A 23391-nucleotide genomic window follows, 5' to 3' on the forward strand; every position below is an offset into this window, starting at 1 on the left:
AGAGTGAATTATCCAGTGTAGATTTTTCTTGTTATATGAAGGTTTTAAATGTGCAGCTCAACATTGTTCTGACAGTCAATGGACTAAACCACTGAAGAAGAAAATAGATCCTCAGTGTGGATCAGCATAATATCAGCTTTATGTCTGCAGTTTAGTGTCACCACAACTGTCACATCATATTAATCTCAGCACAGAGGTAAAAAATGGTGTCTGACCCCAGATCCTCCAGTCTACAGTGTGGACTCTCCAGAAAATCACACAGCTGCTTCACGTCACACACGCTGTTGTAAGACAGATCCAGATGTCTCAGATGGGATGAGGGGTTGGACTTCAGAGCTGAGACCAGAGAAGCACAGCTGATCTCTGACAACCTGCAGGACCTCAATCTGAATAAAGAATAAATGATGTAGATTAAAATCCATTTATAATCCAATCAGATGTGTTCAGGTTTTAAAGGTGTAGTTCAACATTACTATGTCCTCATCAATCAGCTTTTCACTAAAATGAGCAGAGTAACTTTGTCATTGTGTTATTGTGGATCATCATGATGTCAGCCTTCTACAGACATCATCCAAATGTCACCACAACATTCAGACACATATTCATGTCAACACTGATTCATAAAAAATACTTTAAACACCTGCATTTAGATCAGTGTGTGTGTGTGTTCTGAAGGATCAATATCAATGATCAGACATTATTCATTAAAACACATTAAATAATATAATAAAGAAATATTTCTCCTTCAACAAATAAACTTGATCTAGGGCTGTATGATTAATCAAATTTAACTTCCGATTACGATTTTGGCTTCCAACGATTATGAAAACAAGATAATGGAGATAAAACGATTATTGTTTATTATTGTCATTTCGCAGTGATGCTCTCGTTTTGTCTTGTGTTATAAATCCAGCAAACCTCTTTCCTTTACAGCGGTGCGCTTTCGCTCCTCCTTAAACGCCTCCGACAGGCGTTGAGCGTCTCTGTCCACAGACTAACCTGCCTTCACCAGGCTGACTGACAGCTGGGATTTACTGAACCTAAATAGTTTGCATGTCGGCTCCACAGGAAGAAATCAACAGTGTTTGTAGTTATTGATTCATTGGTTTTATTTCCTCGCCCACTGTAGCGAGTGAATCTGCCTGTAGTGAAACCGGAGGTAACGTTAGCTGGGAGGCTAGCGGAGGCTAGCTGGCTGTGCTTCCCTCCGGTCATGCTGCGGCTAACGCTCCGCTAGCCTCCCAGCTAGCCCCGGCTCTCCGTCTGGATCCAACCGGAGCACCGAGCCCCGGTTTGATATTCAGGTTAAAGTGGGAAGAAGCAGCGGGTCTGTCGGGCAACTGAGTGAAGTGGAGCCTGCGGAGGAAACACCGGGACCGTCAGGATGAAACAGTCCGCAGAGGAGCTGCTGTGTTCGGCTGCAGAGATAGGAAACACCTCAGCTGACAGGATGTACCACTCTGTTTGAAAAAACGTTTTCTTTTTGGTTTATAACAGCTATCGGTAACCAGCGTATGAGGTGCATTACCGCCACCTTCTGCTTCGGACTGTGGACCAAAGATTAAATCCTGCACATTACTCCTGTCTGTCTGATAAACTCAAAGAAAACTACTGCTCCTCCCACTTGGCAGGTTCATGTGTTTTAATGCTGAGCTCCTGAACTCCAGTCCTCATAAGTTCTTCCTTCATATATTGTCTTTCTTGATCATTAGTACAATCTATGATTGCAGGTGTAATAGTCTCCTCAGCCAGGTGGAAAAAATATGTGCATATATATCAGCATTGGCAAAAATGAGAGTCAAAAAGTAATTGTGTTAAATAATCGTGATTATGATTTTTGCCATAATCGAGCAGCCCTACCGTCTATACAAACTCATGTTGTTCAGCCAAACACAAGTAAAAATGTCAAAAAGACTAAAACACGACACATTTATATGTTTTAGGTCTACATGTGCAAAACAGTTGAGCAAGAATAATAAAAGACCTGCATCACTTGCAAGAGCTTCATCATTATGTACATTTAAAACACATAAATGCTATCCCATAATGCAACACATGGACTGTCAGTACCTGCTGTTTCAACTTTATCACTTTGAGCACAGACAGCAGAAACTGAAAGTCTGCTCATTAGTTCATCTGCACTGTTTGTATTTGTGTTGACATCAGTGTGATACCTGCAGACAGCTGCTGGCTGGCGTTAGCTCCCCGGCAGGTAGAGACAGACTGAATACAGTAGAATCTGCACACTGTTCAGTCCACTTCCACGCTTTCACATCTCGTAGTCAGAGATAATATCTCGTTAACAAACACAGAGCTCAGATCAGTGTGTGGAGTCTTTTTTCAGCCTGTTCCTCTTGTAGATGTGATCTCTAGATCCCCTACGAGACAGCCAGAGTCAGCTGACCATCCTGAGTCACCACAGTCCCGTAAACTGCGGCGGGTCCACAGACTGAAACTATTCACGTCATGGTTTACGGGACTGTGGTGACTCAAGGCAGCTAATATAGCAGCTAGCATCTACGTTACTTTTACACTTAAAATAAGATTTTTGTGCACGTTGTAATAACTCGATTTAAACAAAGTGGACATTTTACACATCATGCTGCTCTAACTGAACCATTTACAACAAGTAACCACTGCACACACACACAACACAGAGCACATGTACATGTTTACTGAGTAAAGACACAAATGCAAAGATCCATCTCTGGATTTCAATAATCAATTATTGATCATTCAAATAAGAATCGCAATTAATCTGAAAATCTATTTTTTTGTCCTAAAGTTTAGAAGATGGAAACTCCAAACAGCTGAACCCAACAGGATGCAGGTTAAAAACTGTCAAATAGAAAAGATAAAAACAGAGTTTCAGAGGTTCAGAGTGAATTATCCAGTGTAGATTTTTCTTGTTATATGAAGGTTTTAAATGTGCAGCTCAACATTGTTCTGACAGTCAATGGACTAAACCACTGAAGAAGAAAATAGATCCTCAGTGTGGATCAGCATAATATCAGCTTTATGTCTGCAGTTTAGTGTCACCACAACTGTCACATCATATTAATCTCAGCACAGAAGTAAAAAATGGTGTCTGACCCCAGATCCTCCAGTCTACAGTGTGGACTCTCCAGAAAATCACACAGCTGCTTCACGTCACACACGCTGTTGTAAGACAGATCCAGATGTCTCAGATGGGAGGGGTTGGACTTCAGAGCTGAGACCAGAGAAGCACAGCTGATCTCTGACAACCTGCAGGACCTCAATCTGAATAAAGAATAAATGATGTAGATTAAAATCCATTTATAATCCAATCAGATGTCTTCAGGTTTTAAATGTGTAGTTCAACATTACTATGTCCTCATCAATGAGCTTTTCACTAAAATGAGCAGAGTAACTTTGTCATTGTGTTATTGTGGATCATCATGATGTCAGCCTTCTACAGACATCATCCAAATGTTACCACAACATTCAGACACATATTCATGTCAACACTGATTCATAAAAAATACTTTAAACACCTGCATTTAGATCAGTGTGTGTGTGTGTGTGAGAGAGAGAGAGATTATTGTGAAGGATCAATATCAATTATCAGACATTATTCATTAAAACAGATTAAATAATATAATAAAGAAATATTTCTCCTTCAGCAAGTAAACTTGATCAATTTAAAACAGATATTAGTTGAGAGGATCTTCTGTATACAGATGTGACTCTTTACCAAAAGTTATAAACATTAATTTACTTTAACAACTAACAGTGGACATTTTCTACACTTTCTTTAAGAATCAGTCATCTTTTATAACTACAGACTAAACTTTGTACAGTAAAAAAATGAAAATATGGAAAAAAGAAAATGAACTTCATGGATGTAAGTTATGTGTGTACATAAATTAGGTTTAGTTGTTAAACATTAAGATCAACAATAGTAACAGACAGTCAGTGAACTCACTCCAGATACTCCAGTCTACAGTCTGGACTCTCCAGAAAATCACACAGTAGCTTCACGTCTGATTCCTGAAACTCTCCTCCAGTCAGATCCAGATCTCTCAGATGGGAGGGGTTGGACTTCAGAGCTGAGACCAGAGAAGCACAGCTGATCTCTGACAAACTGCAGTCAGTCAATCTGAATAAAGAATAAATGATGTAGATTAAAATCCATTTATAATCCAATCAGATGTGTTCAGGTTTTAAATGTGTAGTTCAACATTACTATGTCCTCATCAATCAGCTTTTCACTAAAATGAGCAGAGTAACTTTGTCATTGTGTTATTGTGGATCATCATAATATCAGCCAGAGCGGCGCCAGACAATTATCAGCAGGGGGACACAAGGTCGTCACGGGTGGGCACTCCTTTTTACATGCTCATAGATCAGACATTTCTTTCTCTTTTTTTGGTAGTTTAACGTAAATTTCTATACATAAAAGAAGAAATAACACAATAAAGTGGAAACTGCTCATATTGATCACATCTGTCTGGATCAAATTGATCACTATCAACAGATGATTATTATAACTGATTTTTAAACATTTTTTCTTTATTTCTCATGCAGAATACCATCTAATTGACATTTGTATATTTATTACATGAATATAAAGTAATGAAACGAGCAGCTTCTCTATTTAATGAATTTTACTGACTGTTTCAAAATACAGTACAGCTGTTTAAACGCTGGTTGTTGTGTCGCTGCTGCATCTCGTTGGCTGGTTTTTGGCAGTTTGTCATGAGCTTCGAGGAAACAACGTTTTTCATTGAGAGAAAATGATTTTCTTTTTCCCGTCATGATCTTTTTCTTCTTCTTTTTGGTTTATAACAGCTATTGGCAACCAGCGTATGAGGTGCATTACCGCCACCTTCTGCTTCGGACTGTGGACCAAAGATTAAATCCTGCACATTACTCCTGTCTGTCTGATAAACTCAAAGAAAACTACTGCTCCTCCCACTTGGCAGGTTCATGTGTTTTAATGCTGAGCTCCTGAACTCCAGTCTTCATAAGTTCATCCTTCATATATTGTCTTTCTTGATCATTAGTACAATCTATGATTGCAGGTGTAATAGTCTCCTCAGCCAGGTGGATAAAATGTGCACATATATCGGCATCGGCAAAAATGAGATGGAAAATATTGGATATCGGTAAAAAATCCAATATCGTGCATGCCTAAAACAAATATACAGCCAGATATTTCTGTGATTTAAACAGCTGTCTGTGCAGATTACGCTTCACTAAATGCAACAGAAATAAAAAAAATAAAACATGGGGTCTCCGTGAGACACTCAGAGTCAGTGTTGACTGCTACATTTAATAAAATGGAAGCGTTTCTGTTCCATGAGTCAAAATGAAATTGTGTTAAATACTTGTGATCTCAATATTGACCAAAATAATCGTGAGTATGATATTTGCCATAATCGAACAGCCCTACTTTAAAGCCAACAAATGTCTCACAACCATCCTGCTGTGACTTCACTTAAAGGCACGGCCTGGTCCCAACATGCTTCATCCTCTGGACGTGTTTTTGTTAAAAAGTGCCTCAAACATAACTGCTTAGCCACAGTTTCCAACTTTCATCTCGCTGTTAGCTACATGAAACTGCGGTGTGACAGTGCGTGTGCGATGTAGCTTAACTTCAGTCACGTACAGTAAGACAGGAAGTTTCCATGAATCTGAAGTTTGGGTGGGGCACAAAATCCCAATTGGACAGACAGTGCCCCCCAGTGCCCCCCTGTCCTGCTGGCTGTGATGTCAGCGTTCTACAGATATCATCCAAATGTCACCACAACATTCAGACACATATTCATGTCAACACTGATTTATAAAATATACTTTAAACACCTGTATTGATCTCTGCACCTGGATCTCTGTGTCCCTGTGTGTGTGTGTGTGTGTGTGTGTGTTCTAAAAAATAAATATCAATGATCAGACATTATTCATTAAACACATTAAATAAAATAATAAAGAAATATTTCTCCGTCAGCAAGTAAACTTGATCAATTTAAAACAGATATTAGTTGAGAGGATCTTCTGTATACAGATGTGACTCTTTACCAAAAATTATAAACATTCATTTACTTTAACAACTAACAGTGGACATTTTCTACAGTTTCTACAGTCAGTGAACTGACCTCAGAGTCTCCAGTCTACAGTGTGGACTCTCCTTAAGATCAGACAGCTGTTTCATGTCCGAGTCCTTCAGGTTATTTCCTCTTAGATTCAGCTCTCTCAGATGGGATGAGGGGTTGGACTTCAGAGCTGAGACCAGAGAAGCACAGCTGATCTCTGACAAACTGCAGCCACTCAATCTGAATAAAGAATAAATGACGTCACTTTAGAAAACAAAGTTCATGTTTGAAATCATGCAAAGTTTCATAATCTGTTCAGAGCTGAAGAAGGTTTAGAATGTGGAAGTTTAGAAAATGGAAACTCCAACCAGCTGAACCCAACAGGATGCAGGTTAAAGACTTTCATATACAAACAGTGAAAAAGAGCTCTCATTAATATTAATGACAACATGCTGCTACTTCAATAAAGACGTAGTGACTTCACCTCTTAAACTCTGCAGCTCCACCAGTGACTCCATCTATACAAACTCATGTTGTGCAGCCAAACACAAGTTAAAAATCCACATGAATATTTCAGATTCTACTCAAGATCCCAACATTTATAATGATATCAAATATGTCAGCATGGATGTTGGGAAAATAAGAGGAAAATGATGTTCAACATATCGACATTATTTACATTTAATGGAATGATGTCGCCATGAAAAAAATCACAGCATCTTGTGTTTAAATATTTCTGTTAATATAAACACTGCACAGCTTCATAATAGTGTTGGAACAAGTAAATACTGGATATTATATTTGTTGCTGTCTGATTGAGGTTTTTGGTTTAAATTTAAAGAACAAAATTTAAAGTGAAGTAGGGCTGGGCAATTAACCGAAAATGTATCAAGACCGACATTAAGACCCTCTCACTGACTTAATCTTTCTCATGTTGGTTAAGTCGGTTAATAATTTCCTCAATGCGTGCGTTCATGAACTGTCCCTTTAAAACAATACTATGTTGTGTTCAGTCATGTGCCTCTGCCCCGTCCAACTAACGTTAGTGCGAGTTCACTCAAAGCAAGTTGGCACCATGGATGACACAAGCACTAACACTGAGCCAACAAATAGGCCTCAACCTGAGCAGCTTATGACTAAAAAGAATACTGTGTCTGTGGTTTGGACACATTTCAGCTTCAGTGAAGACGACAAAGAGCAAAAATAAGTCAAATGTAAACACTGTGGAAAAACAATGTCAGTGACCAAAGGTAACACCACCAATCTGTTTAATCACTTGGATCACAATCACATTACCGAATATGAAGAGTTCATGGCTCAAAAAAAGAGAGAGACTGACAAACGCTAAAGTGCTTCCACAAAGCAGCTGACGCTAACACAAGCATTTACAAATGCTGCACATTATGCAAAGGATTCAAGAAGATGGAAAGAAATAACTGATGCTATTGCATATTACATCATGAAGGATATGGATCCCATAGCTACTGTGGAACATAGTGGGTTTAAACATCTTGTTAAACCCTCAACAAAAGATACGCTGTGCCATGGCAAAAATATTTTTCCCGAACAGCAGTGCCCAACATGTACAAAACATGTCGTGAAAAGGTAGCTGCTGAACTCAAATCTGTTCAGTACTTTGTAGGAACGTCTGATCTCTGGTCAAGTACAAGGATGGAGCCATACTTGAGCCTTACGTCGCACTACATTGATGATGAATGGAACCTGCGCAACAGATGCCTGAAGACGGCATATTTTGCAGATGATGACACATCAGAAATGATTGCACAGGGCCTGAGAAATATGCTGTCTGCATGGGACCTCATGGAAGAGAACCTCATGACCATTACGACAGACAACAGCACTAATGTCATCAAAGCTACACAGCTCAATGGACGGACACGGGAGCAATGTTTTGGACACAGGTTGCACCTGGCAATCGATAGGTAACATTTCAGCTGATCAGACACTATGCTACAGTTGAGCTAGAGCTATCTTTTAGTTCACTTTAAATAAATACTGTAACAATAATAATTAACTATTCATATAGCAATGTTACAATGTGCTTCATATTACAATGTTAACTTCACATTACAATGTAAAACAACGCTACAATGAGTCATGATTAAAGTAGAAATAAAAATTACTCTAGAAGTCTGTTATTAATCTATTATTAATTAAGTAGCTTTGAATTAAGAGATTTCTCCTCATCTATTATTTTGCTTAAGTTTTACAGTTTGTAAAGTCTTTAGGTATAAGTCAAACCCTCAATAAAATAATAATTCATCTTTTCATGTGTGTGTATTTGCAATGGAAGATCAACGTGTGCTGCGGGAAATGAGGGTTTGCAAAAAGATTGTCAGTGCTTTTTCCTATAGTTGGAACAAGAAGAAGGCGCTTGTGAAGGCACAACAAGAGCTGAACCTGCCACAACATAAGTTGAAAACTGCATGTGCCACCAGATGGGGATCAATGCAAATGATGACTGCAAGGATCCTTGAGCAAAAGAAAGCCATCACACAGGTCCTCGCTGATGATGAGAAATCAAGGCAACTTGTTCCATCGTGGGCTGACCTGGATGTCTTAAAGGCTGTCAACAAAGCTCTCTCCCCATTGATGGAGTTCACAGATGTCCTGTCAGGAGAAGAGTATGTGACCATTTCATTTGTGAACTCTGTCCTACACATCCTCCATTCATGAGTGCTGGCTGAGGAGGAAGATGACATGGAGCTGACTAAAACAATCAAAACCTGCATCCTTGAGTACCTTAAGGAGAAGTTCTCAGAACCCATCACAGAAGAGCTACTGGAAGCATACACTTCTGCACACCATGTTCCCACCATTCAGGAAGAAGTCAGAACAGAGATGATGGAGTCAGCAGCTGCAGTCCACAGGGAAAGTACCCCAGAGAGCACAGAGCCGTCTACGTCTTCATCAGAAGCAAAGAAGCTTAATCAGCAGTGTTGCATTAACATTTTCACACATAGTGTTATTTAAAATAATTTATTTTGTTTGCAAGAGATGCAAGTTATTATTTTCTACTTTTTTTAGGGAACTTGCTTTTTACTTTAGAACTAAAATGTGACCTTTTTCACAAGACATCTCCATTTCAAGTGATGTGTGCTTTGATTTCAACTGTTTGAAATATTCAATAAATAACCATAAATAGTATATCTGTGTGTGTTTCAAAAATTAATTAAAAAACACAAAGTTAACATATGTTTCATTGGAAAAAAATATCCCAGTAGTTCAGCATGTTTACAGTACAGACCTTGTTAGAGAACTATGAGGGCAGTGTAAAAAAAAAAAGCATATAAAATAAATAAGTGTTCATTAATCATAATCGAGGTAAAAGTTTGAAATAATCCTGATATTGATTTAGTCATATCGCCCAGCCCTGAAGTGAAGGTGAAATTTAATGTAAAAATCAAGAGTTTCAGGGGTTCAGAGTGAATTATCCAGTGTAGATTTTTCTTGTTATATGAAGGTTTTAAATGTGCAGCTCAACATTGTTCTGACAGTCAATGGACTAAACCACTGAAGAAGAAAATAGATCCTCAATGAGGATCAGCATAATATCAGCTTTATGTCTGCAGTTTAGTGTCACCACAACTGTCACATCATATTGATCTCAGCAGAGAAGTAAAAAATGGTGTCTGACCCCAGAGACTCCAGTCTACAGTGTGCACTCTCCAGAAAATCACACAGCTGCTTCACGTCACACGTGTCGTTTCCAGACAGATCCAGATGTCTCAGATGGGAGGGGTTGGACTTCAGAGCTGAGACCAGAGAAGCACAGCTGATCTCTGACAACCTGCAGGAACTCAATCTGAATAAAGAATAAATGATGTAGATTAAAATCCATTTATAATCCAATCAGATGTGTTCAGGTTTTAAAGGTGTAGTTCAACATTACTATGTCCTCATCAATCAGCTTTTCACTAAAAAATTGTGTTATTGTGGATCATCATGATGTCAGCCTTCTACAGACATCATCCAAATGTCACCACAACATTCAGACACATATTCATGTCAACACTGATTCATAAAAAATACTTTAAACACCTGCATTTAGATCAGTGTGTGTGTGTGTGTGTGTGTGTGTGTGTGTGTGTGTTCTAAGAAATAAATGTCAATGATCAGACATTATTGTGTAAAAAACATTAAATAATATAATAAAGAAACATTTCTCTTTCAGCAAGTAAACTTGATCAATTTAAAACAGATATTAGTTGAGAGGATCTTCTGTATACAGATGTGACTCTTTACCAAAAGTTATAAACATTCATTTACTTTAACAACTAACAGTGGACATTTTCTACAGTTTCTTTAAGAATCAGTCATCTTTTATAACTACAGACTAAACTTTGTACAGTAAAAAAATGAAAATATGGAAAAAAGAAAATGAACTTCATGGATGTAAGTTATGTATGTACATGAATTAGGTTCAGTTGTTAAACATTAAGATCAACAATAGTAACAGACAGTCAGTGAACTGACCTCAGAGTCTCCAGTCTACAGTCTGGACTCTCCAGAAAATCACACAGTAGTTTTAATCCTGAGACTTTCAGGTCGTTTCCTCTTAGATCAAGATCTCTCAGATGGGAGGGGTTGGACTTCAAAGCTGAGACCAGAGAAGCACAGCTGGTCTCTGACAACCTGCAGAGCCACAATCTGAATAAAGAATAAATGATTTAGATTAAAATCTATTTATAATCCAATCAGATGTGTTCAGGTTTTAAATGTGTAGTTCAACATTACTATGTCCTCATCAATCAGCTTTTCTCTAAAATGAGCAGAGTAACTTTGTGTTATTGTGGATCATCATGATGTCAGCCTTCTACAGACATCATCCAAATGTCACCACAACATTCAGACACATATTCATGTCAACACTGATTCATTAGATTAGATAATTTTTTAGTTTGAACATGTTAAAATAGCAAAATAAATATATATATAGGCAGCAAAACAAAAGAAATAAAAATAACAGCAAACTTTCAGTAAGCAACACAAATAATAACCATTCAATGAAACTTTTCTAGTCCTACCCCTTTTTATAATTTATCAATCAAATCAAAGCTAAAAAACATTCAAAACAACACAAGAGAATAAAGATAACTTGCATAGAACCAATAACAACAAACAAAAACAACACAAGTCAAAAAGACACTCTGTACCAAATCATATTATTCCAGACCACCTCTTTGTTCATCCATTCTATATCTGTTCAATATGTTATTTTTAAAGATTTGTTTAAACTTACTTAATGTTCTACATGTTTTCATCTCTTGGGTGTTCCATAGATTAACTCCCTTTATTGTGATAAAAATGACAATAATAATAATAATAACAATAACAATACTACTACTACTACTACTACTACTACTACTACTACTAATAATAATAATAATAATAATAACAATAATAACAATAATAATATTTATTGAGTTGACTTCCATGAGTTCATTCATAAAATCGATTCATAAAATGCTGCTGAACTCATTCAAGTCTGAAATTAGAGGATCAATATTAAATCAGACATGTTGAACTAAACCTGTTCATTATTTATTACATGACCTCCTTCTTCCTGTATTTGGTAGTTTAGTAGGTTTGTGTAATTAAAACATGTTATTGGTGGCAGTAATGATTCCTCCTGTCCATACTGACTGTGAAGTGGTCTCTTCCTAACACAGCTACACTGTAGGAAATGAGTTCATAAGTTCAGCTGAAGCTGATATGAGGCTTTGACAGTTTGGTAGACTCCCACTTGATTTGTCTGACTCAAAGTTACAGACTATTTAGTTCAAAATTCCCTCTTTGAGTTATGATCCCTCCACTGCAGCTCAGCAAGGAAACACTGAAGAAACACAAAAATACTTACTTGATATGTGTAACTCAGACTGCTGAAGACTCATATTAGTTTAAACTTTGGAAATCATTTTTACATTTAAATTCTAAATTCAATTTAAATTCTACAGATTTGTGCTCAAGGAAATCCCAAAAATGTATTAACCAAACATGTGAACTTCAGTGAAGGATTTGAATTGAATATATAGAAAAAACTGCTAAAGCTACAGCCAGTGAACTGACCTCAGAGTCTCCAGTCTACAGTTTGGACTCTCCAGTCCAGCAGATAGAAGCTTAAATCTTGAACCAGTCGGATCATCCTTCAGGAAGTTTGCACTCAGGTCAAGCTCTCTCAGATGGGAGGGGTTGGACTTCAGAGCTGAGGCCACAACTTCAAAGTGAGTCTCTGAGAGCCAACAGCCAGAAAGTCTGTAATGACACATATATGACAACATATGTTATCATGAAAGACGACACTTTATATTTGCTTCCTGCATTTGATGACAAAACAGTTTGACATTCCCTATTTTGATTAACATTTGCTCTTCACATCAGTGATTCAGCTCATCTTTTTTAAAATATATTTTTTTTTTCTGAGGCATTTTATTCCTTTAATGTAAAGCGACAGTTGAGAGATAAAAGGAAACAAGAGGAGAGAGAGAGAAACAGGGAATGACATGCAACAAAGGTCAGCCACCTGAATCAAACCACTGATATTGTGATTATATGACATGTATCTTAACCAGTAGGCTACCAGAGCACTCCTAGTTCAGCTAATCGTATCTCACTGTGCTTGGATGAAACAAAAATTGTCATCACTCTCTCTCATACCTGCAGACTTTTAATCTTTGTTTTGCTTTAATCTTGAAGATGAAGGGAGAGAAAATGGAGTTACATTGAGGCTTCCATAATGTGCTCAGTCTGTCTGTGTGATCTGATCCCATGTCTGTCTCCACAAAGTCAGCATGAGGCATCTTGATAAGAAAAACATTTTTACTGTCCACTATTTTTAATTTTTAATTTGACTGCAGGATATTTTTACTCAGTTCAACTCAGTGAACAGTTACAGTTGAGAAAGATCATCTCTCATTGCTACCTGCTGTTGTCAGGTTCACATCCATAAGCAGCAAAATTTAGTGACAGTTGACAAACACAAATGAAACAAATGGCTTGACAATATTAGACCTGTACATAATCAAATATTAATGTAATTCAATATTTAGATGTGCAGGACAGACGACTGCATGATGTTTAGTTGTCAACATTCTTTTCTGAGAATCTGAAAAACTGATTCAGCACAAAACACAATTAACAAACCAATAAGGTTGAATTATTTTCAACATGATGTCATCAGAAAGATGTTATCAGGGTATCAGCATTAAAATATAACATTGACCTTTAATGTGTATAAGATCTCTTTAAACAGTCTGAATTCTATCATTTTGCTCTTATATATTCATCAGACCTCTGTGCATTTCCTGCTACTACTCTTCTCTACACCAACAAGAGAGAAAACACCTGAGAGTTTCTTTCTGTGACTAACAGAATATAAGAAAGACTTAAAAACAAGACTGTGTAACATGACTTCCCTCTTTAAAATAAAAAGCTGAATTCATGAAAAATAAAAGGCACCATTGCTCGGTTCAACACACTCAGGGGTTTTGTCTCGTATGACCAGTAGTTTACGGAGGCTAATGTTGGTTAATGTTAGCAAACTTTAGATATTGTTGTATAACTGACATTATACAACAGGTAGTTCTGACCAAGCAATCTGATTGGTCAACTAGACATTTAGAACGTGCTCAAATCAGCATGACAGCACACTGAAGCTGAAATGATAGTTTCTGCGTCCGTGAGGGTCCGTGTGACGTAAATTTCATCAACTTGCTCAAATGAATAATGCCTCATCACTCTTATCATATTGCTGGCCAAGTTTTATATACATTAATGTAAGGTGTTAAAAGTTAAACCCTTTTTGTTCATTTAAAGAAGAAACAGAATCCTACATTAAAACATTGTCTACCTCATGCAATAGAAAAGCTGTGAAGACTATAAATTTGTGCTCCAAATTTAATGAACTAATATAATTGTAATGTGTACATTTATTTTTTATATCTTTATTTTCTACTGCACCATTTTCATTTCATATTTATCTGTAATCCCTGGCGTTGTATATTTGTTTGTTCTATATTTCTGTTATATTACTCCATTTATGTTATCTGTATGTGATATTGAAGTTGAATTAATAAAAATATCACTCCGCCGTTCATTAGAACTGTAGACCGTTTATGTGCTGTGTTGCTTTGCTAGTGTCTTTGGGTTATTTTGTTTTGTGGGGATCTGCGGTGAAAACCCGGAGCGGAGTTTTGAGTTTTCCTCCTTTTATGTTTGTGAAACTGGATTGAACTGAACTGATTAGGGGTTGTGGGGAAAACAAAACGGACCCTTTACCGAGTGGATTGAACTCTGAGACTGTGGGACGAGTTACACACACACACACACACACACACACACACACACACACACACACACACACACACACACACACACACACACACACACACTGAAAAACCCGAACCCTTCTCCACTCGTTATCGTTAACCGGCTCCCCCATAAACAGTAAAACTGAATCATTTTCCCTTCAGTTGAGTTTATCTCAGCTTCCACTCCGGCATCCTCCCACAGCTGTGCCGGTGAGTCGGTGACACGAAGCTACTAGCTTAAAAATGTCTGTGAAGTTTGCGGACGTAGCAGCTAAATCTGTCCGTGGAATTTTTTTTCAGCGGATATCTTAGTTACAACAGGATTGAGCTAGCAAAGCAGTTTTGTGTTTATAAATGTCGTATTTATTCAGTTTGGGAAATGTCGCGATCTCTAGAAAGCATTAGCTCAAGTTGGCTGGCTGACTCAACAGGGACTAGAAATCATCTCTGTTGCTTGGTCGTTACTAAGGGTCAGTCTACTTGCTGGAGTAGTAAACTAGGTTTCATTACATAGCAGTCTAATGACGTGAGTGATTGTTTTCCAGGTATTAGTCATATCCCTATGTATTTCCATAGAAACGGATATAACACAAGAAAAAAGTTTTTTTTATTTTTAGAGCGAACTGCCTCACAATATAAATACATTTTGTTTACATCTTTTATTTTGTTGGTAAATGTTGTATAATCGCAATATTACCCTCGAGGCTGTGATTTACCGTCATTGTTGACACGACAGTGATGCGGTAAGCATCACGTGTAATATCACTTAATTACTGAATCAGTTTGGTGATTTGCTGATCCCTCGTGCTCACTATGAAATGACTCAGAAACCATTAAGAAAAAAAAATGATGAGGAAAGCAAATCTCTCTGACTTCAGAAATCACCTTTGGAAAATGATACAGATCTTATTTTCAACTCTTAATCATAGCAGTAAAAACAGTGTCTGTCTGATTATATATTATTTGCAGAAGCTTCTCATGTAATAATAACTTCACTACATTCACTGATAGCTGTAAAATACTGATATATGTTCTGTAATAAAACCTCAACCACAATCTCTAAAGTCCTTCATTTGTTTTACCAGGTTTGAATGACGCCTCCGTCACCCAAAGGAAGATAAATAGAAGAAAAAACTGTAAAATCCAATAATTACTAGAAATAAATAGAATAACTGAATGACTTTGAACTGACTGAATTTGAAAAAGCTCAAGAACATCTGAGATTAGATATAACTGACATATTATTTCAGCTATGAACAAGTCGAGCACTATTTTAACAATAATAAGAATTTTATATTATTTATATTTGAAGAACTTAACTACTAATCTGCACTGATTTATAATGTTAATCACATCTGGACTTACAGAGCCTTTCTACAGTTCCTCACAGCTGGGATCAGTCTCTGTCGTCCCCAAGGTGATGTGTTGTACTTCTGCAGGTCCAACTCATCCAGAACCTCCTCTGACATCTGCAGCATGTAGGCCAGAGCTGAGCAGTGGATATCAGAGAGTCTCCTCTCTGACCTGTTCTCTGACTTCAGGAACTCTTGGATCTCCTGATGTACTGAGAGGTCGTTCATCTCCATCAGACAGTGGAAGATGTTGATGTTTCTGTCAGGAGAGATATCGGACATGTATATGTGCCTCATCTTCAGGTTGTTGATGACTCTCTGGATGATTTCTGGACTGTTCTCTGTCTGACCCAGCAGGCCTCCTAAGAAACTCTGGTTGGACTCCAGAGAGAGGCCATGAAGGAAACGCACAAACAGATCCAGGTGGCCGTTTTTACTATGGAGAGATTTCTCCATGGCTTTCTTCAGGAAGTCATCCAGAGATGAGTTACTGTAGTCTTCTCCCAGGAAGTCCTTCAGTACCTCTGTGTTGCTGTTGGTGTAACAGTGGTACATGTAGACTGCAGCCAGAAACTCCTGAACGCTCAGATGAACAAAGCAGTAGACTGTTTTGTGGGAGATCAAATTCTCTCTTTTGAAGATCTCTGTAAAAACTCCTGATAACACCGAGGCCTCTATGACATCAAGACCACACTGCTCCAGGTCTTTTTGGTAGAACATGATGTTTCCTTTCTCCAGTTGTTCTAACGCCAGCCTCCCCAGCTTCAGAAGAACTTCACTGTCAGCCTCCGTCAGCTCCTGTGAACTCGTCTCCTGTCCTTCATCATACTTGTCCTTCTTTCTCTTTGTCTGAACCAGCAGGAAGTGTGAGTACATGTCAGTCAGGGTCTTGGGCAGCTCTCCTCTCTGGTCTGTAGTCAACATGTGCTCCACAACTCTAGCAGTGATCCAGCAGAAGACTGGGATGTAACACATGATGTGGAGGGTCCTGGATGTCTTGATGTGTGAGATGATTCTGCTGGACAGCTCTTCATCACTGAATCTCCTCCTGAAGTACTCCTCCTTCTGGACGTCAGTGAAGCCTCGTACTTCTGTTACCCTGTCAACACATTTCTGATCTAGGATCTGATTGGCTGCTGCAGGTCGGGAAGTTATCCAAATAAGAGCAAAGGGAAGCAGATTCCCCTTGAAGAGGTTTGTCAACAGCACATTGACTGATGACGTCTGTGTGACATCAGACATGACCTCATTGTTCTTGAAATCCAGTGAAAGTCTGCTTTCATCCAGGCCGTCAAAGATGAACAAAACTTTACAGTCTTTAGACTCGAGCTTCTCTGCTGTGACCTTCTGTAATGTTGAGTGGAAATCATGGATCAGCATGAGGAGACTGTACTGCTTATCTTCAATCAAGTTCAGCTCCCTGAATGAAAGCGGAATCACCAAACTGATGTCTTGGTTTTTCGAGCCCTCTGCCCAGTCCAGAGTGAACTTCTGCACTGAGAAGGTTTTTCCAACACCAGCGACACCGCTCGTCAGAACAACTTTGATGATGTGTTTCTGTTGGTCGGGTAAGACTTTAAAGATGTCGTGGCACTTGATTGGAGTGTCATGGTGGATCTTCATCTTGGAAGCTGTTTCAAGCTGCCTCACCTCATGTTGGGTATTAACCTCTTCACTCTTTCCCTCTGTGATGTAGAGCTCAGTGTAGATCTTGTTGAGGAGGGTTTCACTCCCTGCTGCATCAGTTCCTTCAGTCACTTGTTGATATTTCCTGCTCAGATTAAACTTATATGTATCTAAGGCCTTCTGCAGTCCACTATCTGCTGAAAGAGAAGAAAAATATAGATTTGAACTATCAATATGTTTACATGCATTTATGTAACCAGGTTACACGGAGAAACCATGTTACGTGTGTAATTGGGGTGTAACACTGCCACAAGTGTGAGGGGAAGAGTAATATATAGATATCTAAATTGTATGGCTTAATACTAAAAACCCTTGCAAGGTTAAACCTCTGATTAACTCTATCCCTGTTACCCATACTTTTACTCTGGTGCCATGTGTAGTTTCCTGTAGGGAACACTGGTCAGAAAACCTGTGGCAGCCATGATCACAAGTTAAGGGGTGTGGGCCAGGGAACAACAGAGAGAATTGTTTGGGCAGAAAAAGAGAAAAGCAAAGGGAGAAATGCTTCTGGAACGAGACAGAGGAGATCTGTAAGATCCTGGCTGTCTTCAATAGATAAAAAAGGCGTTTAGCTCCTTTTTTATGGTGATTTCTCATCCATGTGGAGATAAAAGGAGATTCTGTTAATTGAGGACTATAACAATTGAGCTGAGGACTGGAGATCAACTCTAGGTCGGACCCGTTCCCTGTTCTACATCCGGCGAGTTTGATTCTATTGGACCCTTTTTCTTCTTTTTTGCAATGCATTGCTGTTCCTGATTCTATTCTTTTTCTGCATTTTGAAGGGAGGACATATACATCCATTTTTGTTTTTTTGGGACATTTCACTTGGACTATGTGAGCAGTATAAGGAGGTTTTTCTTTGAGTTGGACTAACATTGAACATTCAAATGGATGTTTAATGTGTGAATTTATTCCGTTTTCTTGATAAATTGTTGTGTTTGCATACATTTAAGTTTTCAATTAGTACATTTGTTTGTCAGCGTCAAGAGAGCTTTAAAGACATCCAAAACCAAATATCCTCATTTAACCTGATTGTATAAAAGGCTTGGACATTTATGGGTGCTTATCACTTTAATACTCACATTATCAGGCCGTAGGAGATGACGTATATTTACTGCGCTAGCATTTGCCATTGTGTGTGGGTGAAAGGAGCGAGTGCTAATGCTAAGGTGTATCGTGATGTGGTTAAGTTCACTCACCTGTAACGACCCATAAGTCTTTTTTGAGCATCCTTATTTTGCCTGTGTGGTCCAGTGGTATTCCCAGTATTGAGTCAATGACGAGAAGTAAGTGTCTCATAAGTTTAACTACATATTTACATGTGTCCAGCGTGACGAGCGATACTTCCGGTGTTGTTACGATGCTCATGCAATAATTTTCTGGAGGAAGTATTAAGTTAGTTACGGTAATCTTTCATATGTTTAAGTTAAAGTAGTACTGTTTACACTGTTGTGACGAGTTAAGTTAATAACACCTCCATTAAGGCAAATGTCCGTGGTGTGTGGTCGCCATTATGTAGTACTTTATTTGATCAATAGGTGTCGCCATTATACTTTGTTATACTTTATGTGACTCGGTCAGTGATATATATGAGAAGTTTGTTTATTTCGCTGAGGAGTATTCTCATCTGTATGTAACTCAAGTATTATTCTGTTAAATGGGGACTGCGATGCTTTGATATATTTATGTTTAACTGAGTCTCAGTGGCACCATGGGTGTATATATTTCTTTATTCATGCTTAACCGTAATTATGACCTGTTGCGGTCAATATGACAGTGCCTAATGGTGATCTATTTGTTATTTCAGACTGATGACAGTACTGGTGTTGAACTGCCGATAAACACGGCTGGACCACAGCACAGTTCAGAGAAGCAATTACGTCTCCTCATCCTCATTCCTGTATCCTGACCGATACACCATCCTGTTTACTGTCAAACCCTAAACGAGCTAGCCCTGCCTAATTAGCTCTCTAACACTGATCTTAGTAAATAGATCACAGTAGCTCTCTAATTGTAATTGTAACTAAGTTTAAAACTTAAGCTGATTGCTACAGGGGTAACGTGTTAACATGCACAGTACTGGTTACTGTAAATTTATGTGTACAAGCAACCAATCAGTGATCAGATTTCTCCTCTACACTGACCTTATTCTCAAAGCATGACTTTCTTATTTTATCAGTATTAGTGATAGAAGACATTTGTTAGTCCTTTGTTCTGTTTGGCTCTGTGTGTCTGAGTCAGAACTTTTCCTCACAGCATGAATGTGTCTGAATTCAACAAACAGTAAAATGTTAAGTGGTGGAAACTGACTTATTTTGACTTCTAGAGGACACTTTGTGTTTGTTTAAGTTTTAGTTGGACTTTAAATACAAGGATAAATCACTCTGTAATGATTTCTCCTTTCATTCAGCTGCTTCACTTTCCCTATCTACAGCGTTTTATTAAGTACATGTTATATATTTACACGGCAGAGAAATTGACATTCTCCAGGAGAAATCTACCTGTTGAAAATTTTTAAATAATAATGCAATAGATTTAATTTGTACTGCACTTTTCCTTCTGATCCACAACTCCAATTACAGTAACCAATAACAGTTACTTTGTAGGACCACCCGTCAGAATTACGTCACTGCCCACCTGACAAGAGTTCATTCATGTTTTCCACAGTTGTATCCACAATCTTTCAATAATCCAATGACAACCCCCAAAAAACCCGCACAGTGTGAAACCAGCCTCCAGGAAGTCCTGTATGTTTCAGAGCCGCTAACATCTGTTGGTCAGTGGAGGAGATATTACCAGATTTAACGTGGGCATCAGCTTATGTAGTTTTGTTTGCATCATTGTATGATTGTTTAGTCTGACATCATGTGTATCTGTCACATTACTTTTGAGCACTATGTGTTAAAAGGTCTTTATCTCCCACACAGTTCTTTCTATGTTGACGTAAACCTACTGAAATTAAAGCTGAGACTTTAATGTGGTATCAGTTATTCTATTTTAAATTGAATGTGCTGAAGCACAGAACCTGAAGAAGTGAAAAATTGTATAATTGTCCAAATATTTACTGTTTGGACTGAATCTAAAATTATGAAAAATATAAAGACACAGGCTGTTTCTCCTCACAGATCTGCTGTCTGGATGTGATGTCATGTTTGTATCTTCCTGTGACCTTCTGCTCCTGAGCCGATGTTTGACAACTCCCTCACCAGATCATTCCTGATAACTGACAGAACAACTATGTGTGGAAAAGGAAAACCAGGATCCAGGGCCGGACTGGCAAAATCATTCAGGCCGGGAAATATAGCACGAAATGTAGCCCCAGTCAGGCCACTTTCTAAGCGGGGAGTCTGAGGGTCCCCAACTAGGAACATTTTAGTTACAAATACTTGATTTCCTGCATTCTGGTGATTTTTAGTGCATGTGAATAACAAACTAATGAGCCAACATCTGCTTAGTATAATGTACTGTTATGAACCTCAAATAAAACCAAAGCTGCACATCAATAAGGAGGGAGACAACACAAGGACTAACTTTTGACCAACAGTTATTAAATAATAAATAACTAAATAAATAACTAATATACTAACAAAATAGAAAATGTCTTGTACCTGCAGGTTGCTCTGAAGTAGTGGGCTTCTGTACTGCTGTGGCATCAGTGCTACTCTCTCCACCTTCAAAAAGAAAAAAGCAAAAGCACATAACACCAGATCTTTTAATGTACCGATATAATACAGTTAACAACTCTCTCCACCTATTCAAAGAACAGAGCAAAAGCACAATACCCTCCTCAGTTTATTGATATACACTAACAGTTAACCATCGAAGGTTAAAATAGCCCTTTAACCAACACAAACATTAAATAACACAGATCTTTAACTTTCAACAAATGACAGTAGCTTGAATAGTGACAGAAGACGTTGTGTTGTCTCAATAATTAAATGGGGAATAATAATTATGAGCTCAAAGTATGAACTCACTGACTGAGATTTTCACCAAAATGCATTAATTTTCAAATATTCACCACATTAACTAGACTAGATATGCCAATTGTGCCATCAATGTATTTGAGGAAGTTAAGGGAACAAACACTTTTATTATTGATTATCCAGTTTCTTGGCAGCTTTAACATTGTCAGGAGACGATGATGACGCATCGCTAACATTAGCTATGTTAGCTAGGTAGCTAACATTAGCTAGCTAGCATGTTTATTTACTGACTTACATGGCGGCATTTAGCTGCATCTCCTGCAAGCACCTTTCTTTTTTTCTCTTTCCCTCTCTGCTCCACCCTTCCTCTTTTTTTCACCGTTCATCTTGCTGCTCATTGTCATTTATCCTCTAAATGTAATTACTGCCAAATGAAACCTCTCTCTCTCTCTCTCTCTCTCTCTCTCTCTCTCTCTCTCTCTCTCTCTCTCTCTCTCTCTCTCTCTCTCTCTCTCTCTCTCTCTCTCTCTCTCAAAAAAAAAAGATCTGCGGGCTGCGGTGGGCCGTTTAGCAGGCCAGGCCACCGGGAAGAGTCCCGCTGCTAGTCCGGGCCTGCCATGACCCTCTTCTGGAGCAAGCCCTGAGAGGGACCTGGAGGCCACACCAGCACCGATCTGACCCAGTCAAACTTTACCCACAAAAGCAACATGGGGTTGCTGCCATGCTGGCTCACTGGGGTTTGTTGCATTGCCAGTCAGATGGTGGATGAAGGTAAAGGTCTTGGTGTTCAGACCCCAGACCACCTTCATATTCACTTGAATGAGAAAGTGTGTCCAAACTTTTGACTGGTACTGCAGGTCTGCTGGTCTCATTGAACCATGACGTTTGCAAGTACTGGCTTGATTTCTAAATGTCCGGTGACACGGTTCCACCAGCAACACAGACACACAAACAAGTGATGTATGTTTTTTTAAGTGATGTACTTATTTTGAGGATCTCAGAATTCAAAGAATTTATTAAGTTTTAGTTTTTATCCTGAGAACTTTTGATCACAGTATGTTGAATTATTTGATACTGTACAGCAGCAGCTGTGTGTGTCCAAGGCAAATTTCCCTCTGAGACAATAAAGACTTATCTTATTTGTAGCCAAGTATGAAGTGGTTGAGATAAGTTCTAGCGGCTGTAAAAAGTTCTTTATCTCATTATCTCTTCTGGGTCCCAAGTGAGAAAGTTCAAGTATCTTGGGCTCTTGCTTCCCAGTAAGGGTAAGATGGAGAGTGAGACTAACAGATGACTGGTTGCAGCAGCAACAAGGATGCGGCAGGTAAAAACAGGAACACAGTTGTTGTGTTTTCATGTTGTGAGCCAGTTAACCAAATTTATTTTAGCTTGTGAGACATTTAAGAAATATTCTTTATCCTGCTACTTTTTGATGAAGGTGGTACCATAAAGAACGATAAATCAATCTCTAACATTATTTCTACATATTTTTGTTAACACATTACTATTAATAGAACACTATAACTCATAACTCATGTAATAATTTAGGAAATGCATGTGACACTGACTTACCTTTTGGTCCAGAGCTGGAGTTTTGTAAACACTGCACCAGATCATTCCTGTTGATCATTTCTAAAATCTTCATGGTTACCTGCAGAGCTCCAGGATCCTGATATTTCTGTACCATTAGATCCACTGTGTCCCGCCTTGCTGCTTTCTCCAGCTGAGCCACTGGGATGCCTTTAAAGCCCTCCAGGATGTCATCCTGCTCCAGGAACCACTTGAAATCCTTAAACTCATCTTCTTTTAATTTTGCCAGAATTTTAAAGAGATCCGCTTTAAGTTTCGCCATTATGGCCTCCTGCTGAAAATAAGAGATACTTTAAATATGAAGGACATGTATTCAGTTCTCATCTCATGACACTTTACCAGTATGACTTTTGTACTTGTGCATGTTAAATGTAAATCATCTACTGCTTGAACAAACAGGTCACAACTTTGGTTATTTTCATAGTTTCAGTTTTTCACCATTGAAAACTCA

General features: G+C 38.3%; 1 protein-coding gene and 1 long non-coding RNA gene across 5 annotated transcripts in view; one reads left to right on the forward strand and one right to left on the reverse strand.

Annotated features, from left to right (window-relative positions):
* LOC121890744 (NACHT, LRR and PYD domains-containing protein 14-like) overlaps positions 1-23391 on the reverse strand; it is a 135915-nt gene that overhangs the window by 107463 nt on the left and 5061 nt on the right. Inside the window, exons 3-12 of the mRNA XM_042403271.1 lie at positions 22923-23214; positions 21033-21095; positions 15749-17558; positions 12144-12329; positions 10551-10724; positions 9712-9879; positions 6117-6293; positions 3947-4120; positions 3094-3261; positions 216-386 (exon numbers count right to left, since the gene is read on the reverse strand). Of these exons, the coding sequence (XP_042259205.1) occupies positions 216-386; positions 3094-3261; positions 3947-4120; positions 6117-6293; positions 9712-9879; positions 10551-10724; positions 12144-12329; positions 15749-17558; positions 21033-21095; positions 22923-23202 (3371 nt within the window). The 5' untranslated portion in view covers positions 23203-23214. The remainder of the gene's footprint in view (positions 1-215; positions 387-3093; positions 3262-3946; positions 4121-6116; positions 6294-9711; positions 9880-10550; positions 10725-12143; positions 12330-15748; positions 17559-21032; positions 21096-22922; positions 23215-23391) is intronic.
* LOC121890770 lies at positions 18389-23097 on the forward strand. Of its 4 annotated transcripts, none has more exons than XR_006093921.1 (4): positions 18389-18710; positions 21895-22121; positions 22574-22674; positions 23008-23097. It is a non-coding gene; the product is annotated as an uncharacterized LOC121890770 (long non-coding RNA). The 4 variants fall into 4 exon arrangements; XR_006093920.1 differs by lacking the exons at positions 22574-22674; positions 23008-23097 and adding exons at positions 19232-19443; positions 20092-20200 and having other exon boundaries at positions 21895-22495; XR_006093918.1 differs by lacking the exon at positions 23008-23097 and having other exon boundaries at positions 22574-22896.

Source organism: Thunnus maccoyii, chromosome 23 (assembly GCF_910596095.1).
Source record: "Thunnus maccoyii chromosome 23, fThuMac1.1, whole genome shotgun sequence".
In the NCBI taxonomy this organism is placed as follows: Eukaryota; Metazoa; Chordata; class Actinopteri; order Scombriformes; family Scombridae; genus Thunnus; species Thunnus maccoyii.